This window comes from Diadema setosum, chromosome 13 (genome assembly GCF_964275005.1).
Source record: "Diadema setosum chromosome 13, eeDiaSeto1, whole genome shotgun sequence".
NCBI lineage: Eukaryota > Metazoa > Echinodermata > Echinoidea > Diadematoida > Diadematidae > Diadema > Diadema setosum.
In genome coordinates, this window is record NC_092697.1 from 18,976,287 (window position 1) to 18,995,473 (window position 19,187).

At 39.9% G+C, this 19,187-nt stretch overlaps 1 protein-coding gene across 5 annotated transcripts in view; it reads right to left on the reverse strand.

The window, feature by feature from the left end:
• Positions 1–17,762, reverse strand: part of LOC140236689 (UMP-CMP kinase-like) — a 42,319-nt gene extending 24,557 nt beyond the window's left edge. The window contains exons 1-5 of one of the 5 annotated variants that reach the window (XM_072316609.1): positions 14,640–14,798; positions 13,397–13,786; positions 12,301–12,519; positions 11,463–11,820; positions 11,036–11,106 (exon numbers count right to left, since the gene is read on the reverse strand). In XM_072316609.1, coding sequence (XP_072172710.1) covers positions 11,036–11,071 — 36 coding nt within the window. In that variant the 5' untranslated portion in view covers positions 11,072–11,106; positions 11,463–11,820; positions 12,301–12,519; positions 13,397–13,786; positions 14,640–14,798. Of the gene's footprint in view, positions 1–5,909; positions 6,081–11,035; positions 11,107–11,462; positions 11,824–12,300; positions 12,520–13,396; positions 13,787–14,639; positions 14,799–17,631 lie in introns of those variants that run through there. The other 4 variants (XM_072316608.1, XM_072316611.1, XM_072316610.1 and 1 more) reach the window with 4 other exon arrangements.
• Positions 17,763–19,187: the final 1,425 nt, after the last annotated feature.

The following is a 19,187-nucleotide window of genomic DNA, read 5'->3' on the forward strand; positions in this document are numbered from 1 at the left end:
CGGACAGGTCGGGCAAAATTTTCACGGAAATCCCCCACTAAGTTCTTGACAGGCCGGGCAAAATTGAAGTAGAAATTCTCAACCAATTCCCCGACAGTCCGGGCAATATTTGTGCAGAAATCCCCGGCCAAGTCCCTGACAAGCCGGGCAGTATTTGCATAGAAATCCCCGGCCAAGTCCCGACCCTCAAGGCCCGGTCACACTGCCCAAAAGTCGCATAAACGCATGAATCACGCAAGAAATTTGGTTGTGCGTGCTTGTCCGTTGAGAATTTTCGCTGATTTACGCAATGAAAATCACCGATGAATTGCCCAACACCGCTGAAATATCACTAAAAAATCACTAAACCACACACTTTCAGCGCATACAGTGTAGGCACGCAAAGGCCCCAAATAGGGCGAATTCGTGGTTGTGCGCGACGACTGAGGTCCACGGAAAATCACGCATAATCAGCGCTTTATCACTATAATGAATTGCGTATGAATCGCGCATGATTCGCACATGAAAACTTTTACGCGAAGCCGAGTTTTGAGCTGCTCAAAAACCTGGCCTTTGAGGCCCTGTCACACTGCCCAAAAGTCGCGTAAATGCATGAATCACGTAAGAAATTCGAGCCTTAGTTTTACGCGATACATGCGTCATTTGCGCATTTCATGAGTTCGTCTGACGTGGAACCTTCATAGTTGTCAGCCAATGTGCGCCGGATCGGCGCTTTACGCGATTCCGGGTTTTGAGCAGCTCAAAACTCGGCTTCGCGGAAAAGTTTACGCAGTATTGCGCTGTTTTACGTAATTTTTGCGTAGTTTGTGTGGTTCTTACGCGAACAACGCGCGAAATATGCGTGGAATATCAGTGATTGTTTGCGAAAATGTTGCCGCTATCGCATTCACCGACAACTTTCCACTGACGATTAGCAGACATAAATAATGACGCATGTTTCGCGCTTGTAACACCTACGTATCACTGAAAATCACTGAAAAAAAAATATTGGCATATGTATAGTAAGGGGATTTGATCTCGCAGAAGGACTTAATGGTCGCGCATAGCGAAACTGCGTATAGAAAGCAATATTATGCGTGGGACTAAGCACAAAATTTGCCAATACACCCATGGAATAAACATACCTGACAACCGCTAAACATGAGAAGGAAGCAGGTAAGAAATTTTGATTTCGAACAAAGTTTTCACTAAATTTCCAATTTTTTACCTTGTAATTTACCTACCTTAGCTTAAAATCTGTTTTAAGGATGTTGTAGCCTAGACGTGTCGTTGTGTCGTCTCGCTCGTAGCCGATAGAATTCAAAATTTGTTCGATCGATCGTTTACATATCGCATGACGTCATCATACACGAGAACAATGTATGCTGCCAGCTGCGCGACCTTAATATACCCCGAGAAATTGAACCCAGAAATTCAAGTCCGACATACAAACAGCGACAGCGCACTACTCCATCATCGTATCATCAGGAGATCCTGGGAGGTGATTTTTCTGCATTTTTGTGATATTCATTGAGAAATTCAGGTGCGATTGTGGAATAACTCTATTATACGAGCATCACAAACTTTCGTGCGCGATATCTAGACCCCTAAACCATATCTCTAACACTAACAGAACACGCAAATAAGCGCATGTAATACTTATGAAATACTGATCGATGAATCACTGATGTATCACTAACAACTCACGTATGATTGGCGCTATATTAGTGATTTTTTTGTGTGATATTTCCGTAGTTCTTGCGCAATTCATCAGTGATTTTCATTGCGTAAATCAGCGAAAATGGGCAAATTCTCGATGGACAAGCACGCAAAACCAAATTTCTTATGTGATTCATGCGATTACGCGACTTTTGGCCAGTGTGACCGAGCCCGCATGGAATCGCGTAAAGCGCCGATCCAGCATACATCGGCGGACAATACGAAGGTTCCACGTCAGACAAATTCATGAAAATAATGCACAAATCGTGCATGTTTCGCGCAAGGCTTGATTTTCTTACGTGATTCATGCGTTTACGCGACTTTTGGGCAATGTTACCGAGTCCTCAATAGCAGGGAATTGCTAGTCAAGCGAAATAAATAATTTATGGTCACATTACCGTACTGGAAATGGTACGAGTCACGGTCAACTCTCAAGCAAAATCCAGCTCAATCCCGGCCAAAATTCCCGCTCCAAATCCCTGCCATTTGGTTGGAGGGAATTTCCCCCGGCAAGCCCCGGTGTATTCCCCACCCACACCCCAGTATATCCCCAACCCACCCGGGCGAAAAAAATGTTGAAATCCCCGCCCAACTTGGTTGCAAGTCCCGGCCATCCCCAGGTACCCAGGGGTCGGGACTACAATTGACTAGTGCATAACTCATTTACCCAAGCAATTTTTCTTTCTTTCTTTTCTTTCCAAAGTTGCTTATGATGATATGCATCTAGATACACAATGAAAAATTGTTCTCAAGTGTTACATTTTGTTTGTTATTTACATTTGATGAGTGAAATTATACTCAAAAGTGTCACAGTGTTATCGTGGAATTGCCCACAAGTGGAAAAGAGGAATCATTAAAGATTTTCAGGCATACATCTACTGGATTTTTTTAATGATCAAAGACACCCAACCCAGGTACTACACAAGCAGATTTCACTAGTGAGCAATGTAAAAGGGGCTACTGACCAACACCATTTACACATGAACTTTGAACCTTGCAGCCATGCTCCACCAGTTACATTGGCCTACACTTCAAGAGCGCAGGGCTCAATTCAAAGTAGTAATGCTGTACCGCATCAAGTACTCACTCATTGACATACCCCCAGATATCATACATCCTTCTACATCAACATCACTCCGTGGACATTCTCACAAGCTCTTCATTCCATATGCACGAACTGTTAGCTACAAAGAACATTCTTCCCAGACACAATCAGACTATGGAATGCTCTGCCCCAGGATACCTTCAATTGCACCACTTTTAATAGCTCACGGTGCAGGATATTCAACTCCGCTAGAAGGGAATGGGATGTTTTTAGCTGCACTCTAGAAAATTTAGTCATTTTAACGTGCACTGTACATAAACACCTCCACACCATGCCTGCCAACAGTATGACAATACACCAAAGGTGGACTGTACCGAACAGGAAGAAGAAGAAGAACTCTATAAACTCTATTCTGATTCTGAAGAGCACATGCACTATACATTCTCTACAGAAGATCAGCTCCACAATCATATACTATTACCGGTGATACACATCATTATAATGTACTGGTACATAGTGTAATACACTACAGCATCAACTACCTAACAATGCAGCATGTGCAGGGATCCAATGAGTACCATGTGTGCATAAGGCTGCGTTCACATAGGTAAGTATACTATTCGGGTATTCGGGCTCGTTTTTCGAGGGCACGCGAATAGCTTGAATCGAACGATAGGATTTCCTCACACCGGTTCACATAGGAGGGCACTATTCGAAAGTACCGAATAGCTGCGAAAAGTATAGCAAAGTGGGAATCGAACTTGTTTGATTTTCTTGCAGCGTATACCGTCTCTCGTTTATGAAATAATGACAATTTTGGTCTGGATTTGCCCTTTAGCAAAAATAAGCATGTAGACTGACATTCTGATGCAGTTTAGAAATTGTTAATAAGATTTGCTAGGATGTAGGAGGAAGAAATCCTCACTTCATGGGATTGTGAGTCGACGGTGCGGGTGATGGTGTATTCGGGCCCGAATAGCGAATACCGAATAGCGAATACCGAATACTTCTATGTGAACGCAGCCTAATTGCATGGTGTCACGCAGCTGAGATGGGACTGTATTCCAAGCCAGATATACCTACTATATCAGCGGTCAGGGCTGATCAGGGCTGATCAAGGCTGATCAGGGCTGCCAACTCTCACCCATTGAGCGTGAGACTCACGCATTTTGGTCCTTTCTCACGCTAAAACTTTATTTCATTTGCATGCATTTCTACTGATCTCACTCATTTTGTCTCCTGAATTATAGCATTGGCCTATGGGAGTCTCACTCTCAACTAGTTTCCAGTGTTGGCAGCCCTGCTGGGTGTAATGCTGGTCACATACATTGCATCATGTATTAAGACTTTATGAATTATAAATGTTGCCCATTAGGCCAAAAAAAAAAAATTGTTGCATTGGCGTAACCCGCCCGACCCTAAAAATTCCGCCGACCCCATGTTTTTTTATCATTTTTTTTTTTGCTATCGATATCAAATATCTTGTTGATTGCGATCGCGATCGCACAAACCCGGAAGTGGAAACGGCTCTGGGGATATCGGATGTACGAGAGAGAGATCTAGCGCCTCGCATAAGCCTTCCTTGATCAGTACGTCATCTGTTTCCAACACGGACACGTACTCTAACAAGATTTATCCAGTGTATACGTAGCATTCAGACTGCGATGTATTGTGCACAGTTTTGCCATAGGTTTCTTGTGTGGAGAACTTACACGAATCTGTATATGTGGGACTGTAATAGAGATCGCCGTGTGCGATGAAAAGATCGTACATATGGGTCAATTTGCATCTATCTTATCTAAGTCAAAATAGTAAAATATGAAGTGAAAACATTCAGGATAGGGATTTCAACATCTTTAAATTCTGTAAAGGGGTATAATTCCAGTAATATCGGCCTCATAAATGATTTGTAGAATAGATGAACACAGCACATTCGGTGCAGCAGTTGTAACTGTTTACTGAGCTGAGCACGAGTTTTACACGTAAAATGCAGGTAGCAAAAAAAAAAAAAAAATCCGCCCGACCGACCCTATTTGAAAATCTCATGTTACGCCAATGCAACAATTTTTTTTTTTGGCCTTAGGAGGGTCAAGTCACTGTCCAATATGAAGCACATTGTACGATTATGAAAAACAAAGTCATCTGCACCTATCCTCAGAGTTATGCAGTTTTATGATTTCTCTATCATATCATTATGAGTAATTCAGCCGGAGGATAAACAAATGAAGACTGTGAATACTAATTTTACTGTATGATTCGCAGCATGAAATATTTGCGAAATGGAGCTGACGTCTTGTCAGGAATTGTCACTGGCATTCAATTCGCATAGACAAGCACATTCGCATGCATTTTAATTTTGCAAAATCTTTCGGCTCTCATGAAATTTGCAAAATTAAAATGCATGCGGAAATTCCTGGTTTTTCAGTAATACATGAGAAGTTCACATAGGGAGATATCATACCTCAACATCGATGTTGGTCTCTGTTTTCTCACCAGGCCAAAAGTAGGAAATAATAACACCCATTCTGCACCTCCTCAGTTACTGTATATTTAAAGTGCCTTGTAAAGAGATGTTTGCTTGGAGTACTGAGCAAGTGCAGGTCTGGCCAACAGGGCAACAGTTGATCTTCCGGCAGCAAGTCCAACTGTGGAAAAACTACCCTTGTTTCAATGCTGTCCCACAAAAGTAATCAATCCAAACCACCGCCGGTGCTGGAGTCTGCACGATGAAAAGTTATGTGGTTTCCAGTCGCCACACTTGCCCGACTTCAATTAAATAGTAAGCCTGAAAGGCCTCCGTGTTCTCCCAATCCTACCCCTGTGGTTCCATTTACTTTCTACCCTAAGCCTCTGCCACGTATGACGACAGCCAAGCTGGTACAAAGCCAGGGTTATTAGGACGCAACGGAAGGAGTTTGTGGACTGTTCTATTTTTTAGGTCTGCTGTTCTGATGGAGCCAGCCACAACACATGTTGCCAACTCATTTCTGTGTCCTAACTCCCCCCCCCCCCCCCACACTACCCTATGAATGGATTCCATTTCGTTCACCCATGGTTCACCTGTGCACCAGAGTGTGGAAGGAGCACCAATCAGTGCACGCAGAATGTGTGTGTGTGGGAGGGTGTGCAAGTGTACACATGTGTGTATGCGGTATTGATTACTCACGTTCCTACTACAGCTTGCCACTTCCAAGTGCACTCCTGGGCTCAATGGCAAATAACACTAACAGTCTGCCAAATCAGACACCGGTAACTGGTATCAGTGCTTTCCCCACATACAGTGGACAGGAGTGCAGTATTTTGATTGCCATCCGAAATCCCACCTTTTTAGTGGAATTGTGATAACCCTGTTAACAGTGGTTTTCAACCTCCTAATCTTGTTTATCTTTCCCTGTTAACACACAAACAAAGAAATGAATGCATGGCTTTATAGTAATTTCTACAATTCACAGGAATGTTGAACTGTTTACAGATTTAGAAAAAGGTAACAAAACAAGATTACAAACAATTCAGACTATTAAAGAACAGGAAAACATGGACTGTATCATCCAATATACAATGTGTAAGTCAAATGCATTAATATACATGTATCATACATAATACTATCAGTATCATATGTACATGATAAACAACTAAATTCTGTTATATGAGTGAATGGGATACTGAAATGAACATTTCACTATTTGATATTTTTGATAGTGTGTTTTATTATTTACTGAGGGGTCAAATTAAAAGAACATTTTCAGACTTTATAAAATATGAAGAAAATATCATTGGACTTTTACAGGTCTCTTCCTAGAGTACTGGATTATAACAGAAGTTTTTTTTTTTTGTCAGAAAATAACATATTAGCTACCGTTTTGTAATCTTTGACCTTGACCTTTGATCTTTCACCTCCCTCATGTCATGAGAATGATTGTTGACTTACTTCCATCCTGCTTACCAAATGATACAGTGTATTTCAAATGGACATTCCTAGTACCATAAAAGTTATGGCTCAGGAAATACCAAGTACATGAATTTTTACTAAAGCACAGGATTCCCTGACCTTGACCTCTGACCTTAGTATTACCACTATCTTGCTCATGATGGAAATACTTAATAACTTACTTACAATGTAATTCCATCCTGTACAACCAACTTACATTGGTGACTGGTCATTACAAACTGCAGTTATGAATGGAAAATCTAATTGTGCATCTTCTCTCTACACCACATGTTGCATGATATGGCAACATGTTGCAAGACAGATGAACGATGGAACTACTACTAGTAGCTCCATGGACGGACAGGGAGACGGACAACTTGAAAACATAATGCCTTGCAGTTACAAGTTAGTGGAGGAGACATAAAACACTGTAAGAATCAACATTTGCCTTGGAGGCATGGGTGGCCCACGATAAGGGCAGAGAACTAAACTAACATAAAAGGCACGGTCAGACTGGCAAAAGATCCAGAAGTTTAATATTGCAATCTTCAAGATCTCGAAGTTTTGCCAGTGTGACCTCAAACTTCCCGCGAAACTTCACACTCCAACTAAGGACATTTCCCTCACCCCAAATTTCTTGATCTGTTTGTGGGCAATGTCTCCGAAGCACGAGGCCATTGTCATGCACAGATGTGCATTTTTACGTCACAATCACTAGCCGTCGAACAGCGTGCTCTTTCTTCTTTCTTGCGCACGCGTACAAATGACCCAAACATCGTGATCTTAAACTTCTTGATCTTTTGCCAGTTTGAACATAACAATTTGGTGTATTGAAGATGAAAGGTAGATATCAAATCTACATTAGGCCTATATCTTTCTAATCAGCACATTGTAGATTGTCATGAATGAATCCATCCCACTTGAGGAAGACATGTATGCTTTAGTGTTTATCTAATTACACCCTCTGTCAAACATTAATCACTGGTGCATAAAGAACAAAGTGCACTAGATACAAATTATGTACATTGTACATGTACATAAGATGCTGCACTTTGGGAGCACTACACATAACTACATGGTATGTACCCTGGAGTACATTGTGTACATACAACGGTATGTTTGACCTACAAGTACAATACCTGTACATGTAGACGGAAAATTCTCTCAGTGTGAAGTTACTGTACAACTGGATGAGGTTCATTGGACAATGGCAGTGTACTACAGCTGTACATATGTAGTGTAATCTGTGCGCAAAAGGCACAAGTTGTGTGGGTTTCCTTAAAGTGTTCTGCTACGATGTTTAATACTGAACTGTATATTCATTGAAGCCATATGATGAATTTTTAAAATCTGCTTTCCAATATCAAAGTATTACCAGTAATTCACTAACTCTGAACACAGTGTACACCTGAATATTTTCCCTATATTGTCAATAACTTCAACTGGTCTTGGATAGTTGGAAGTGAACCTGATAAATGACACATTCAATTTCAGTCAATCATGCAATAAAGAAAAACATGAAAAGCAACATCATACTATTATAAAGGGCATGTACAAACTTGTATCACTATCAGCTTTTAGCAAATGTGACCTACAGTACTGATGATATATGTATGTACTGTAGGTCACATTTCGTCGGTCGCATTACGAACCGGCGAATGTTCGAATTTGCGCGGAAACACGATTACGAGATAATCGCGTTTAAAGAATCGGGACTTCTTTAAACGTATAAAAACGTGTCTTATAACCGCACATTGGTGATGATATTAAGAGAGTGATGAAAGCGGAATTTTCTGCTTTGTCTGATACTAAATATTATTTTGTAGCTGCACCTGGGGCTCTGTGGTAGTGATGCAAAGTGCGTTTGCCGGTTCGTAAAACCCCCCATTTCAGCGTTTTACGTACATCGCGTACTAAAGAGAGGGCATTACGAACCGGCAAATGTATACATTTGCCGGTTCGTAAAGCCCATGCTCAATACGTGTGGACGTAGCGAGTGCGCATTACGAACCGGCAAATGTAACATAAAATGGCGCGTATCATCACACATTCCACACGCTTAGGTGGTACGCGCACAGTGTAATGTATACATTCGCCGCTCTAGGTAGTGGGATTGTGATTCATTCATGTTCATTCATGTTCATTCATGTTAGTTGTATCATAATCATGGATATTAGGAAAGTGTAACAAACACCACAGTTATTTTCTCAAACTATACAACCTACCTGTACTTTTACACATTAATTGTTGATGCGAGTAATGTTATCAAACTGTGCAATGGGTTTTTGATTGGACGAGTACCGTTCTATTAAAGCGTGCCTGGTAGTCACTCACTATCTATAAATATTACAAGTGTTAAGTCATTATCAGTATTGAGAGAATATAATTACACCCATACAAACACAAACATACACAAACACACATACATGCACATATACCAGTAAACACACTCGAACCCACACACACAACCTACTTTCTGACACATTAATTGTTGATGCCAGTAATGTTATCAAACTGTGCAATGGGTTTTTATTGACTACTGGATGAGTACTAAAAGTGCGCCTGGTAGTCACTGTCTATAAAAAAGTGTAAATTCATTATTGAGAGAATATAATTACACCCATGCAAACACAAACATACACAAACACACACTATACATGCACATACCAGTACACACACTCGAACAAACACACACACACACATACCCTCTTACAAAGCAGTCATAATCACCTTGTTCTCCCAATTCTAGGTATCTGTGTCTCTCTCACTCCTCTTTTTTTTTGTTCTTTTTTTTCTATTCACCAGTCCCCAAGTTTGTGAAGAATTTTGCATTTTATTAATTCAAAATGCACCATTCCACATGTGTGTTCATAATTACATACAGTAACTACAAAACAAAGCATTCTCCTCAAACTTCCAGATATAACCTGTAAATTCAGAGAGTGATTTTTTTTTTTTTTTTTTTGCATTTTCGACAGCTCACAATAATTACATTGCACACTATTATTACAATACATTAAATTACAATTGATACAAAATAAATGTGACATTCTCCATGATACTTCACTATGTAATCTCACTTGGAATGAGAAGTTAGGCATTTGTTGCATTTCAGAATTGTGTTCTGACCACTATAAAAGTGGTGCAATAACATGTACAAAATACAAAATTCTCCCAACACTTCACGAGGTAATCTGACCTGTAAATTGGTGAGAAGTTCTGCATTTCCTTGACTTTAATGTATTACAGTAGTACGCGTGTTAGTCACAAATAGTGCAATAACATGATCAAGTGTACCATTCTCCTCACACTTCACAAGGTAATTTTGCCCAGGGTTGAATTAATGAAAGTGATACCCAATGTGTTTATAAACACGAGTCTACAAACTTTAACAGTCTGCCAACTACTGGACTGCTGGGAGGAGAGTAGTGTACGTCATTTGTCTCTTTTTGCTGTCCTTAGGATGGGGGACAACATGACAACATGTTAATAACATGTCTGGCTAGCCATTCTCTTTCTAGGACCAGAATTTTCAAGGCATGATAATATTGTCTGATAGACATTCTGCCATTTTCACTGAGGCAATCATAGCCAAAAGATTGATATGGTTACGTGTTAAATCACATCTTTGATGGTTAAAATGTGTTCTACCATCTACAAATATTTCTGACTTTTTGTAGGCTTCCCCACTGTTCAGCTTTTTTTTTGACAATTCTGTTTTAGATTCCATTAATTTTTTCATGACAACTGAAGATCTATCAGGAATAGAACTGATGTCAGTACCTACATATTCTTCCACATGAAAATCTTCTGGCTTTGCACTGACATCTATCTTCCACTCCCTCAAAAGCCTCAATGGCAGTAGTTTCCAAATTTGCAATGAAGAGTCAATAAATGGAATACATACTGGAACACTACACTTTATTTCTATTGTTTCTTTTATATTTGAATAAGGTCCTCCCGAAGTGATAAAAATTGGTCGATTTGTGTGAAACTGTGTTGAAATTATTGAAAGCATGTAGCAAATATGTAACACTGAAGATAAAATAATTACCAGAAAGTATTACAAACTTGATCATGCATCAAGTCTATATTTGTACAAGGCACTATGAGCAAGAAATTCACCAATAATTCCCTTTCCTTTCCTTACAAGAAACATGTACAATAGTTTGCCTAAATGGTCTTTATTTTAGGAAAGTTGGTCAACAGTTAGTGCACTACAAATAATAATGTAAATACAACCAGATGTATACCAACAAGACTAGATAAAGGGCAGTATAGAATACATACAGCATAATATGAATATGCTGTACTTCCATTACACTTCACAAACAGTTTTCTATTGCTTTCCTGTGTCCGGTTACCATCAAAATCGGTTCTTCAATGTCTGACAGGGACATTGCTTAGTCTGCTTTCAAATTGAAATCAGGTACACCTAATGCAAGGAAAACAAATACATAATTTGATGAAACTGCCAAGTCTGGTTGAATAATTGCTACTTCATTTACTGTTTTTTTTTTAACTATTGTTTGCAGAAGACAAACTATTTTCTTTAAATTTTACAGGTTGCCTGCCACAAACTTTTTCTTACAAGAGTGAAGGATAAAAGAAAAAAAAAAAGATAATCAAAGTATTTATCACATGTTTAAATTATTTTACATTTGTTATTGGAAAATTAAGTTTTGGCTCATAATTGCTTTTTTAGGAATTTGCACCACACAGACAGATAATGCAAGAAATACAAACAACAGTTATACAATGCCCTGAACTTCTCAACTCCAGTTGAATTACCTTCAGTTTCAAAGGTAACATTGCTGCGTTGTTTCTTAGAATGCGGACACCACAGTTGTTTGTAGAGGCTCTGCTTCTGTTGCTGCTGCTGCTTCTAGCAGTGTTGCTAATGTTCCTGGAAGTGCAGATGCTAAAGTTGCAAGTAGAGGCTCTGCTGCTACAGTGGTAAGTAGAGGCTCAGTTGCTACAGTTGTAAGTAGAGGCTCTACCACTGTTGTCGTACTTAGAGGCTCAGCTGCTAGGGCTGTATGTACAGGCTCCGCTGCTGCTGCTGCTGCTGCTGCTTCAAGCGGTGCTGCTGATGTTTCTGTCACAAATCGACGTTGAGGCTCTGCTACTGCTGTCGCAAGTAACGATACTGCTGGGGAAGTTGTAAACAATGCATCAATGAAAAAAATTATGTGACCATCCTGTGGGTAGAATCAACAAGATTTATACTAGATATACTTGCAAACATCTATCATGGACACTAGAATCTACAGTGTATTACATGCACATAAAGCAAATTATCAGTAATTGATTTTGTTTTGGGACTGAGAAGAGACGTTGACATAATAAATTGTAAGTAATAATCAATATCAGACTTTTAAAGAAAGGAAGTGGAAAGCTAACAGTCTTCAGCATCCTACAGTCATTACAAACTGCAATTACGACATTTGTTTTATTCATTACACAGAATTGAACATTTATATTGAAATGGTAATGCAATGAAAGTACATTGTACCTACATGATACTATGCATAAAAATCTCTACATCATTTTAAAATGAAAAAAGACATAATATATCTTGATAAACTTATTGATGTAGAACAAATCAGTAACTATGTATTCAAATTACCTCAGGCAGAAAGAGGAATGCCCTCGTCATCTGACATCCTACGTCCATCCATGGGCATGTTGAAGACTTGAAGCACCCTCCCTTTCCACCAGCCATTTTCACTTCTCATATGTACGCAGGAACCTTGTTTCGGTTTGGTCCGTTGAGCATGATAGAGGTCACTTGAGCTGACAGGATTCATAGAACCATCCCTCTTCCACTTGACAAGAACATCTATGCCTACGGTGGTTCAAAAACACACAAAATTGTATGGACAATTTCAGTGAGAAATTTGACAGTTGTGTCATACACTATGTGATAAAACATTACAAGTACCTGCAGGTTTGAAAAATGTGAAGAAGAGTATTTCTTACAGCTAAAGCACAATTTCAGAAGAAAAAACAAAGTAACATAAGGAAATTCTTTACAGGCAATCACCTATGACATTTTGTGAGACAAAATGAAAATAGCTACAGCCAGCATACCTATTTGAAATGAAAAAAAAAAAAAAAATTGTCATCAAAGTCTGCTGATCTCTGAAGGGCATAGTAATTCAGGTGCTATTGGTCGAGCTTTTACACCTTGGGGTTGGCAAAGGTAAATAATGATAACTGCTACACATTCTTTGATTAGAAATGTGATGTCTTTCACATAAAAACCTAACAATCTTATACACAGAAGTGTTAGTGCTTGCTTTTTTCTCTTTTAATACATTGAGTAGCAGTCAACATTGATATACATGTATGAAATAATTACAGTAAGGCCATTAGAAACTTCCCCCAAGTATGCTCAAGCAGGTGCCTAGGGAAGAGCTTGTAATATCAACATGAGCCTGTCCTCACCAGGTTAATATCTGCATAAGATACTTGACAGTAGAGTTAGATAAGATCGACATTACAGAAAAGGTATGACTACATTACCTAGTACATTCCAGATATCAAAACAGTGATTTCTGTCAAATGACATGGTATTGTTCAATCATCTATTCCACTGAAAGTAATAAATGACCTATTCCATTCACCGTAAACTGAGAAATGTTTGTGAATACCTGGTTCCCGGTACACTTTATGGTCCACAAGTACCGGTACCATAATCACTTGTTACGAATCAAACTTACCATTATAGGCAGACGGAAAAACATCCTCATCACCACTACTCTCTGCGGTTGTACGTAGAGGCTCTGCTGCTACAGTCTGAAAGGCTCAGCTGCTACAGTTGAAAGTTAGGATCATGCTGCTACAAATGTAGAGTTTTACAGTAGCATACGTAGACGCTCTGTTGCAATAGTACTGTCGGAAGGCCTACTGTAGTACATAGAGGCTTCGCGACTACAATTGTATGGAGAAGTTCAGCTGCTACAGTTGCACTTTACAGGCTCTGCTAATGCTGCTCCTGCGCCGAGAGGTGCTGCTGATGTTCCTGGGATGCTAGCTGCTACAGTTGTAATGATAGCGGTGCTGCCTTTGTTTGTGGGGACTCGGCTCCTGCTTGTAGTGGCCTGCTGCTCCTAGAATTATCCCCCAGATATAAATAAGGAAAATCATGTCAGTGTTATCAGGGCACAAATAGGATACCGGTACCGCGGTAACTTATATAGAATAAAAATCCCCGGATATAGGCTTATACTTGTACATGAGTGTTAAAAAAAAACTGTGAGTACCGGTACCGGTAATCAACTTCGTTTAATTTTTCTGAAAGTTCATTGATATCTGTCCTGGTAATCAAAATAAGTAACATACCGGTGAATACAACCTCGATCTAGCCTATAAATTTACTGTTTATGCAGGATTTTAGTTAGACAGTAAAGGCCAGAGCAGCTATTCTTGCATAAAGGAAGCTATATGTAACTATAACTGACTTAACACTGACGCTAAACAGTCTCATCATGCAATTTCATTCTTACTTAGGGCCTAAATACTATTTTTTTTTTTAATGCAACAACATGAATCTTTGAAAACAATGATAATCATTTATTATTTTGGGCCTATTTTCAGTTCTACCTGGGTATTTGCAATTGCTACACGATATTTTTTTTTCAGTTTATAGATTCTACTATGCTTTAGTTTAAAAAACAATGCATCCGGGTTGTATGGGAGGGTTGCTTTATCTCTGACCAAGAATAATCAAGGACCACCTTCGACAAAAATGGTGGCTAGGTGTACGACTGTGTAGGATCTACAACTACAAGGAAATGAAATACACAGGAAAGCTACTTTTACATGATAATGTCGAGCAATTCTACTTCTCTGATGTAATATTTTATGATTACACATTAACCTGCCCCGATTATCATTACTTTTGTTTTTAAACAGAAGATTAAATAACAAATGAGCAACAAAATGCACCTAGTAGTTACATACCAGCACAATTCCGAGTGCATGGGACTGATGGTGATGACGAGCCCTCGCTCGCGGCCTCGCAAGCTCCTCGATTCGCCCCACATACCTCACGTGTGTTCCGTCTGAACAGGGATTTTACGAACCGGCGTATACGAACATTTGCCGGTTCGTAATGTCACAAATTGCAGCATTTGGACATTTTGAAAATTCGTCACTACCAAAAATACATGTTTTCGTGAATTTTGCGATTTGATATTTTGGGGATAGATGGAGTTTGGTATGGACATTCAAAAAATGGAAAAAAGTGAATTTTGAAAAATTGACCCAAATTCGAACATTCGCCGGTTCGTAATGCGACCGACGATTTGTGCACTCCAAACAAGAGCAGTCGGGCAAATTACAGGTTGTGTAACCTCATCATGGAGGACCAGCTATTGCAGCTGAATATGGGCTATCCAGCCATTTTCTCTGATGGAAATGACGTTTACAAACAAACAAGGGAGATATGTACAATGTGTATTTTGGAGACCTGGAATTAAAGCCCAAACAAAGTTCTGGTATGCCTGCAAAAGTTGTCAAATTTTGCTCCAAAATGTGAACGTATGCCTAGGAAATGTGCGGAATAACGCTGTAATAACAAGATATTCGATGGGTAAGGACGAAAATGGGATATATTAACCAAAAACATTCAGTCTCGGAACTTACCCGAACGGGGTCAGGCTAGACTCGGACTCGGGAATAACTCGGCCTCGCTTTGCTTGACGGCAGGATGAGTTGTACTGCTACTGGTTTTCCCTCTGGATTGTACAGTACCATGCACACGGGAGCGGCCTGTATAAACTACATTGTAGCGTTCTGGCTACTCGCAGTAATGGTCCGAGTTGTTACAACACGCGCATCAAAAACCTCTTTGGCGCGCATGCAAAATTAGTGTGCGCCTCTCAAGCACCTCTAAAAACAATCAAAGACAATTGATGAACAACAACAAAAACTTCAAAGACCGCGCGTCTCAGCAACTGAGGTGATGTGCGTATTATAAAGCGTCTTTGCTAGTAGGCTTGAGGACCGCGCGCTGTCCATTTGTTTTGTACAGGATTAGCACGCACTTTCCTGTCTGCTCAGTAAGGCCTCGTTTGGCCTGTGCCCGCAGTATTATAGAGTAGGCTACTGATGAACATGGCGATCACGAACTGTGTGTAAATTGTCTGAAATAGGGTCGAGTTTTCCCTGAGACCGAGTTAGTCTGGAGCCTTCTGGAATAAAAGTCGGTTTACCGACTTTTATTATTTTTCTCAAAATACTCCAAAACGACTCATCATTCCGGCAAACCGCGTCAGCCAGGTAAGTTTCTTTGTAGACTCTTTCGATATATTGCAAGCAAATATGAAATGGTGCCAGACGGGTTCTCAAGCCCTTACCAGAACTTAGTTTTCACTTTAAGTCACCTGGCCTGGTGCACTACAGATTGGATGACTTTTTTCCCCTCCCTGCTATCAAAAAAGAACGAAAGTGAATACAGTCGGACCTGTCTATAGCAACCACCTGCCGTATGTGATCACTAAACACAATTCCCCCAAGAGAAAAGCCATGTTTAACGACTCTGTCTATAGTGGCCACCTGTCTACAAAGGTCCACTTTTTTTAGACTCCAAAAGAAAATATGACGCATTGTAAACATATTTTTGATTAAATTTGGGAAATTGTCGGACCACAAGAGTTCAATTGTACTTTATAATCAAGGGAGGGGATCTAACTGGGAAAGAGTCAAGTGAAAGGAGATCATCCCGTCCTACACTGCACGAGGGAACTTTTGTATTTTTTGAACGAAGTGACATATCTTGTACACACTTTTGATGAAACATTCACGAATTTGTCAATAATAAAAGAGTACACGTACTATCATTACGTTTACAGGGCGAAGGACCAAGTGCGGGAGGATGTACAGTAGGAGGGGGTGGGGCCCTCCCACGCTAGTAAAGTGAGATTTTGCACTTTCAGAAATGAAATTCAACAATCTTGTGCACACTTTGGGTTTAACATTTGCAGTTTCCCATCAAAAAAGCAAAAAAATTCCACATCTCGGAAATCATGGGGGGGGGGGGGGGTATCGGGTGTTGCACAACCAGACGCTGTGCGAATAGCGACTGGGCTTTGTATTTTATCAATGGTGATGCCTTTTGTCTCCTGCTGACGGAAGGCAGCATGCAGCAGCAGCTAGCTCCGACTCTTCTGAACGAGGTGATCTTTACTTGCACCTTTGTAAATTATTGCCATGCACCCTAACCATTACCCCCTTTAGTTTTACACAGAAAAATCTGTCTGTCCAGACTCAGAGATAGGCACAAAATATATATATATATCATCAGAATGTAATATATTTTTAATACTAATAGGCCTATGTGGATGTCATGATACCCATTAATTGGGGTTAGCCCTATAATCTATTTGACTGAAAGATTGGTCAGTATCTGGTCGTTGGGAATATGTATCTTCTTAAGACTTCACGCCAAGACGGATTGCCCCCTCCTATCTAGGCCCCTATATGGAGGAGAGCGATAACGTCCAAAAACAAAATAGAAAATAAAAGACTCCTCCTGACAGACGGGGTTGTTTTGTCTAACGTTAGATACCAATTGACTCTTTTCCTGTATAATCCTGCTAATGCTTCTTGACGCAACACTTTATCATAGACATAGGCGTCAAGAAGTCTATGAGCAGATGGATGGATTCTACCACTTCTAGTTCTAACGTTAGAGAGTTCTAACGTCACTGACATGACGTTAATGATCTACCTTCTACTAATTGTTAGTATTCTAGACTCTAGTGACAGTAGTGTAGGCATAACAATCTACTGGGTCACGGATTTAGGAACCTACACAAGGGTAAAGTAAACTACCACAGGCTGCGCTGTTGCGACACTTGTGTACAGCGACACTTCTGTGTGTACAGTTAGATCAGGGAGGTGGACACCTCCCTGGTTAGATCTAGTTAATTAATTGTGCTCAGAAACGTACTTTTGAAGCAAATCCCTTGAAGAGTCGTAGAATCATCCACAGTTTCCCCAGAAACTCAGCTCAGGCAGAGGTCACTCACTGTCCGAAAGATGCGTTTGAGTCTTGAAGTGGCACTGTTTGACACCTCGGTGCTGCTGCGGTGTAAAATCACTTGGAGATGAAATCAAAGAATTTGACGGCAGCGTGCATGCAGAGTCAGGTCTCTCTCGGCATCCGGCATGTGAGAGATGCGCGAAGCGCTAGCGAGCCGTCGGGTACGGTACCCGTAGTGGTCCGGCGTCCGCGTGGGCGAGTGAAGGTACGCGATGAAGGCGAAGTTCGATGCAATACTGAGTAATCACGCTACACAACCTAGCCACAGAATTGGAACTGGCTACCGACTTGACTGTACACAAATGAATGAACGCTGATGGGGTTTATATACTCAAAGAGATTTTTCTCCTCCCCACCACTAGAGGGCGGACTCTACAATGGAGTCAGTGATTTCATGGGGGCCGCCATAGCTCACTTAACAATGGCGGACTTTGCGTTGAAAGTTGAAAGTTGAAAGTTGAAAGTTGAAAGTTTATTTACTCACAACCCAAACTCTGGGTATCGGAGTCCAATAAAAAACACATAGCACATTATAACATCAATAAATAATAATTGCAAATAACTCTGAAAAGTGTACAAAACAACTATAACAAACAAAATAAGAATGAAATGCGATTGATGAAAAGAAAAAAAATGTACAGAAATATACAATATATACACGATATATGGTAAAAAGAACAAAAAAAAAAAAACCCAGAAAAACAAAGAAAGGAAAATATGACGAGAGAGAGAGAGAAGGGATATGGAGGTGAAGAGGGAGAGTGAGAAGGACACAAGACTGGTGAATTAACAAACGATATACGAGTGGCTTTTGGTTCAGGAAAAAAAAAAAGAAAAAATAGAAACAGAAAAAGAAAAACGCAAAGACATACGGAAATGAATCCATACGCTAAGTGAACAAGAATGAAGGAAATATGGAGACGGGAACGAGAAGAAGAAGAAGTAGAGAGGGGAAGAAAAAAGGAGGAGAGAATGGAAAGACAAATAAGTTACATATCAATTGTAAAGAAGGCACAGCCTGTAAAAAAGGCATGTATAGTATTTGCAAAAAGGATAAAAAATACTAATAATCTAAACATGTGTCATTATATAATTACAAAACTTGGATAAATTGGAAAGGATTGTTTTCTTTTGACAATTAAATAATTGATCCATCTTCATAGTGTTGGGGTATTTCCAGTAATATTTTTTAAAGTATTTCTTCCGTTGTTCATTAAAGAGTCTACACTGAAAAAGGTAGTGGAATTCATCACCAATTTTCTCTTCATTACAATGGGTACAAAACCTTTCGTTTCTTGGAATCTGATTGTATCTTCCAGAAACAATTGGCAGTTTATGATTTGCGCAACGGAATTTACATAAAATTTTTGCCTGTGAATCATTAAGGTGTCGAAAATACTTCTCAAAATGAAGATCCTGTTTAAAGTTTCGATAATTTAAACATTGAGAATTTTTGTCTACAT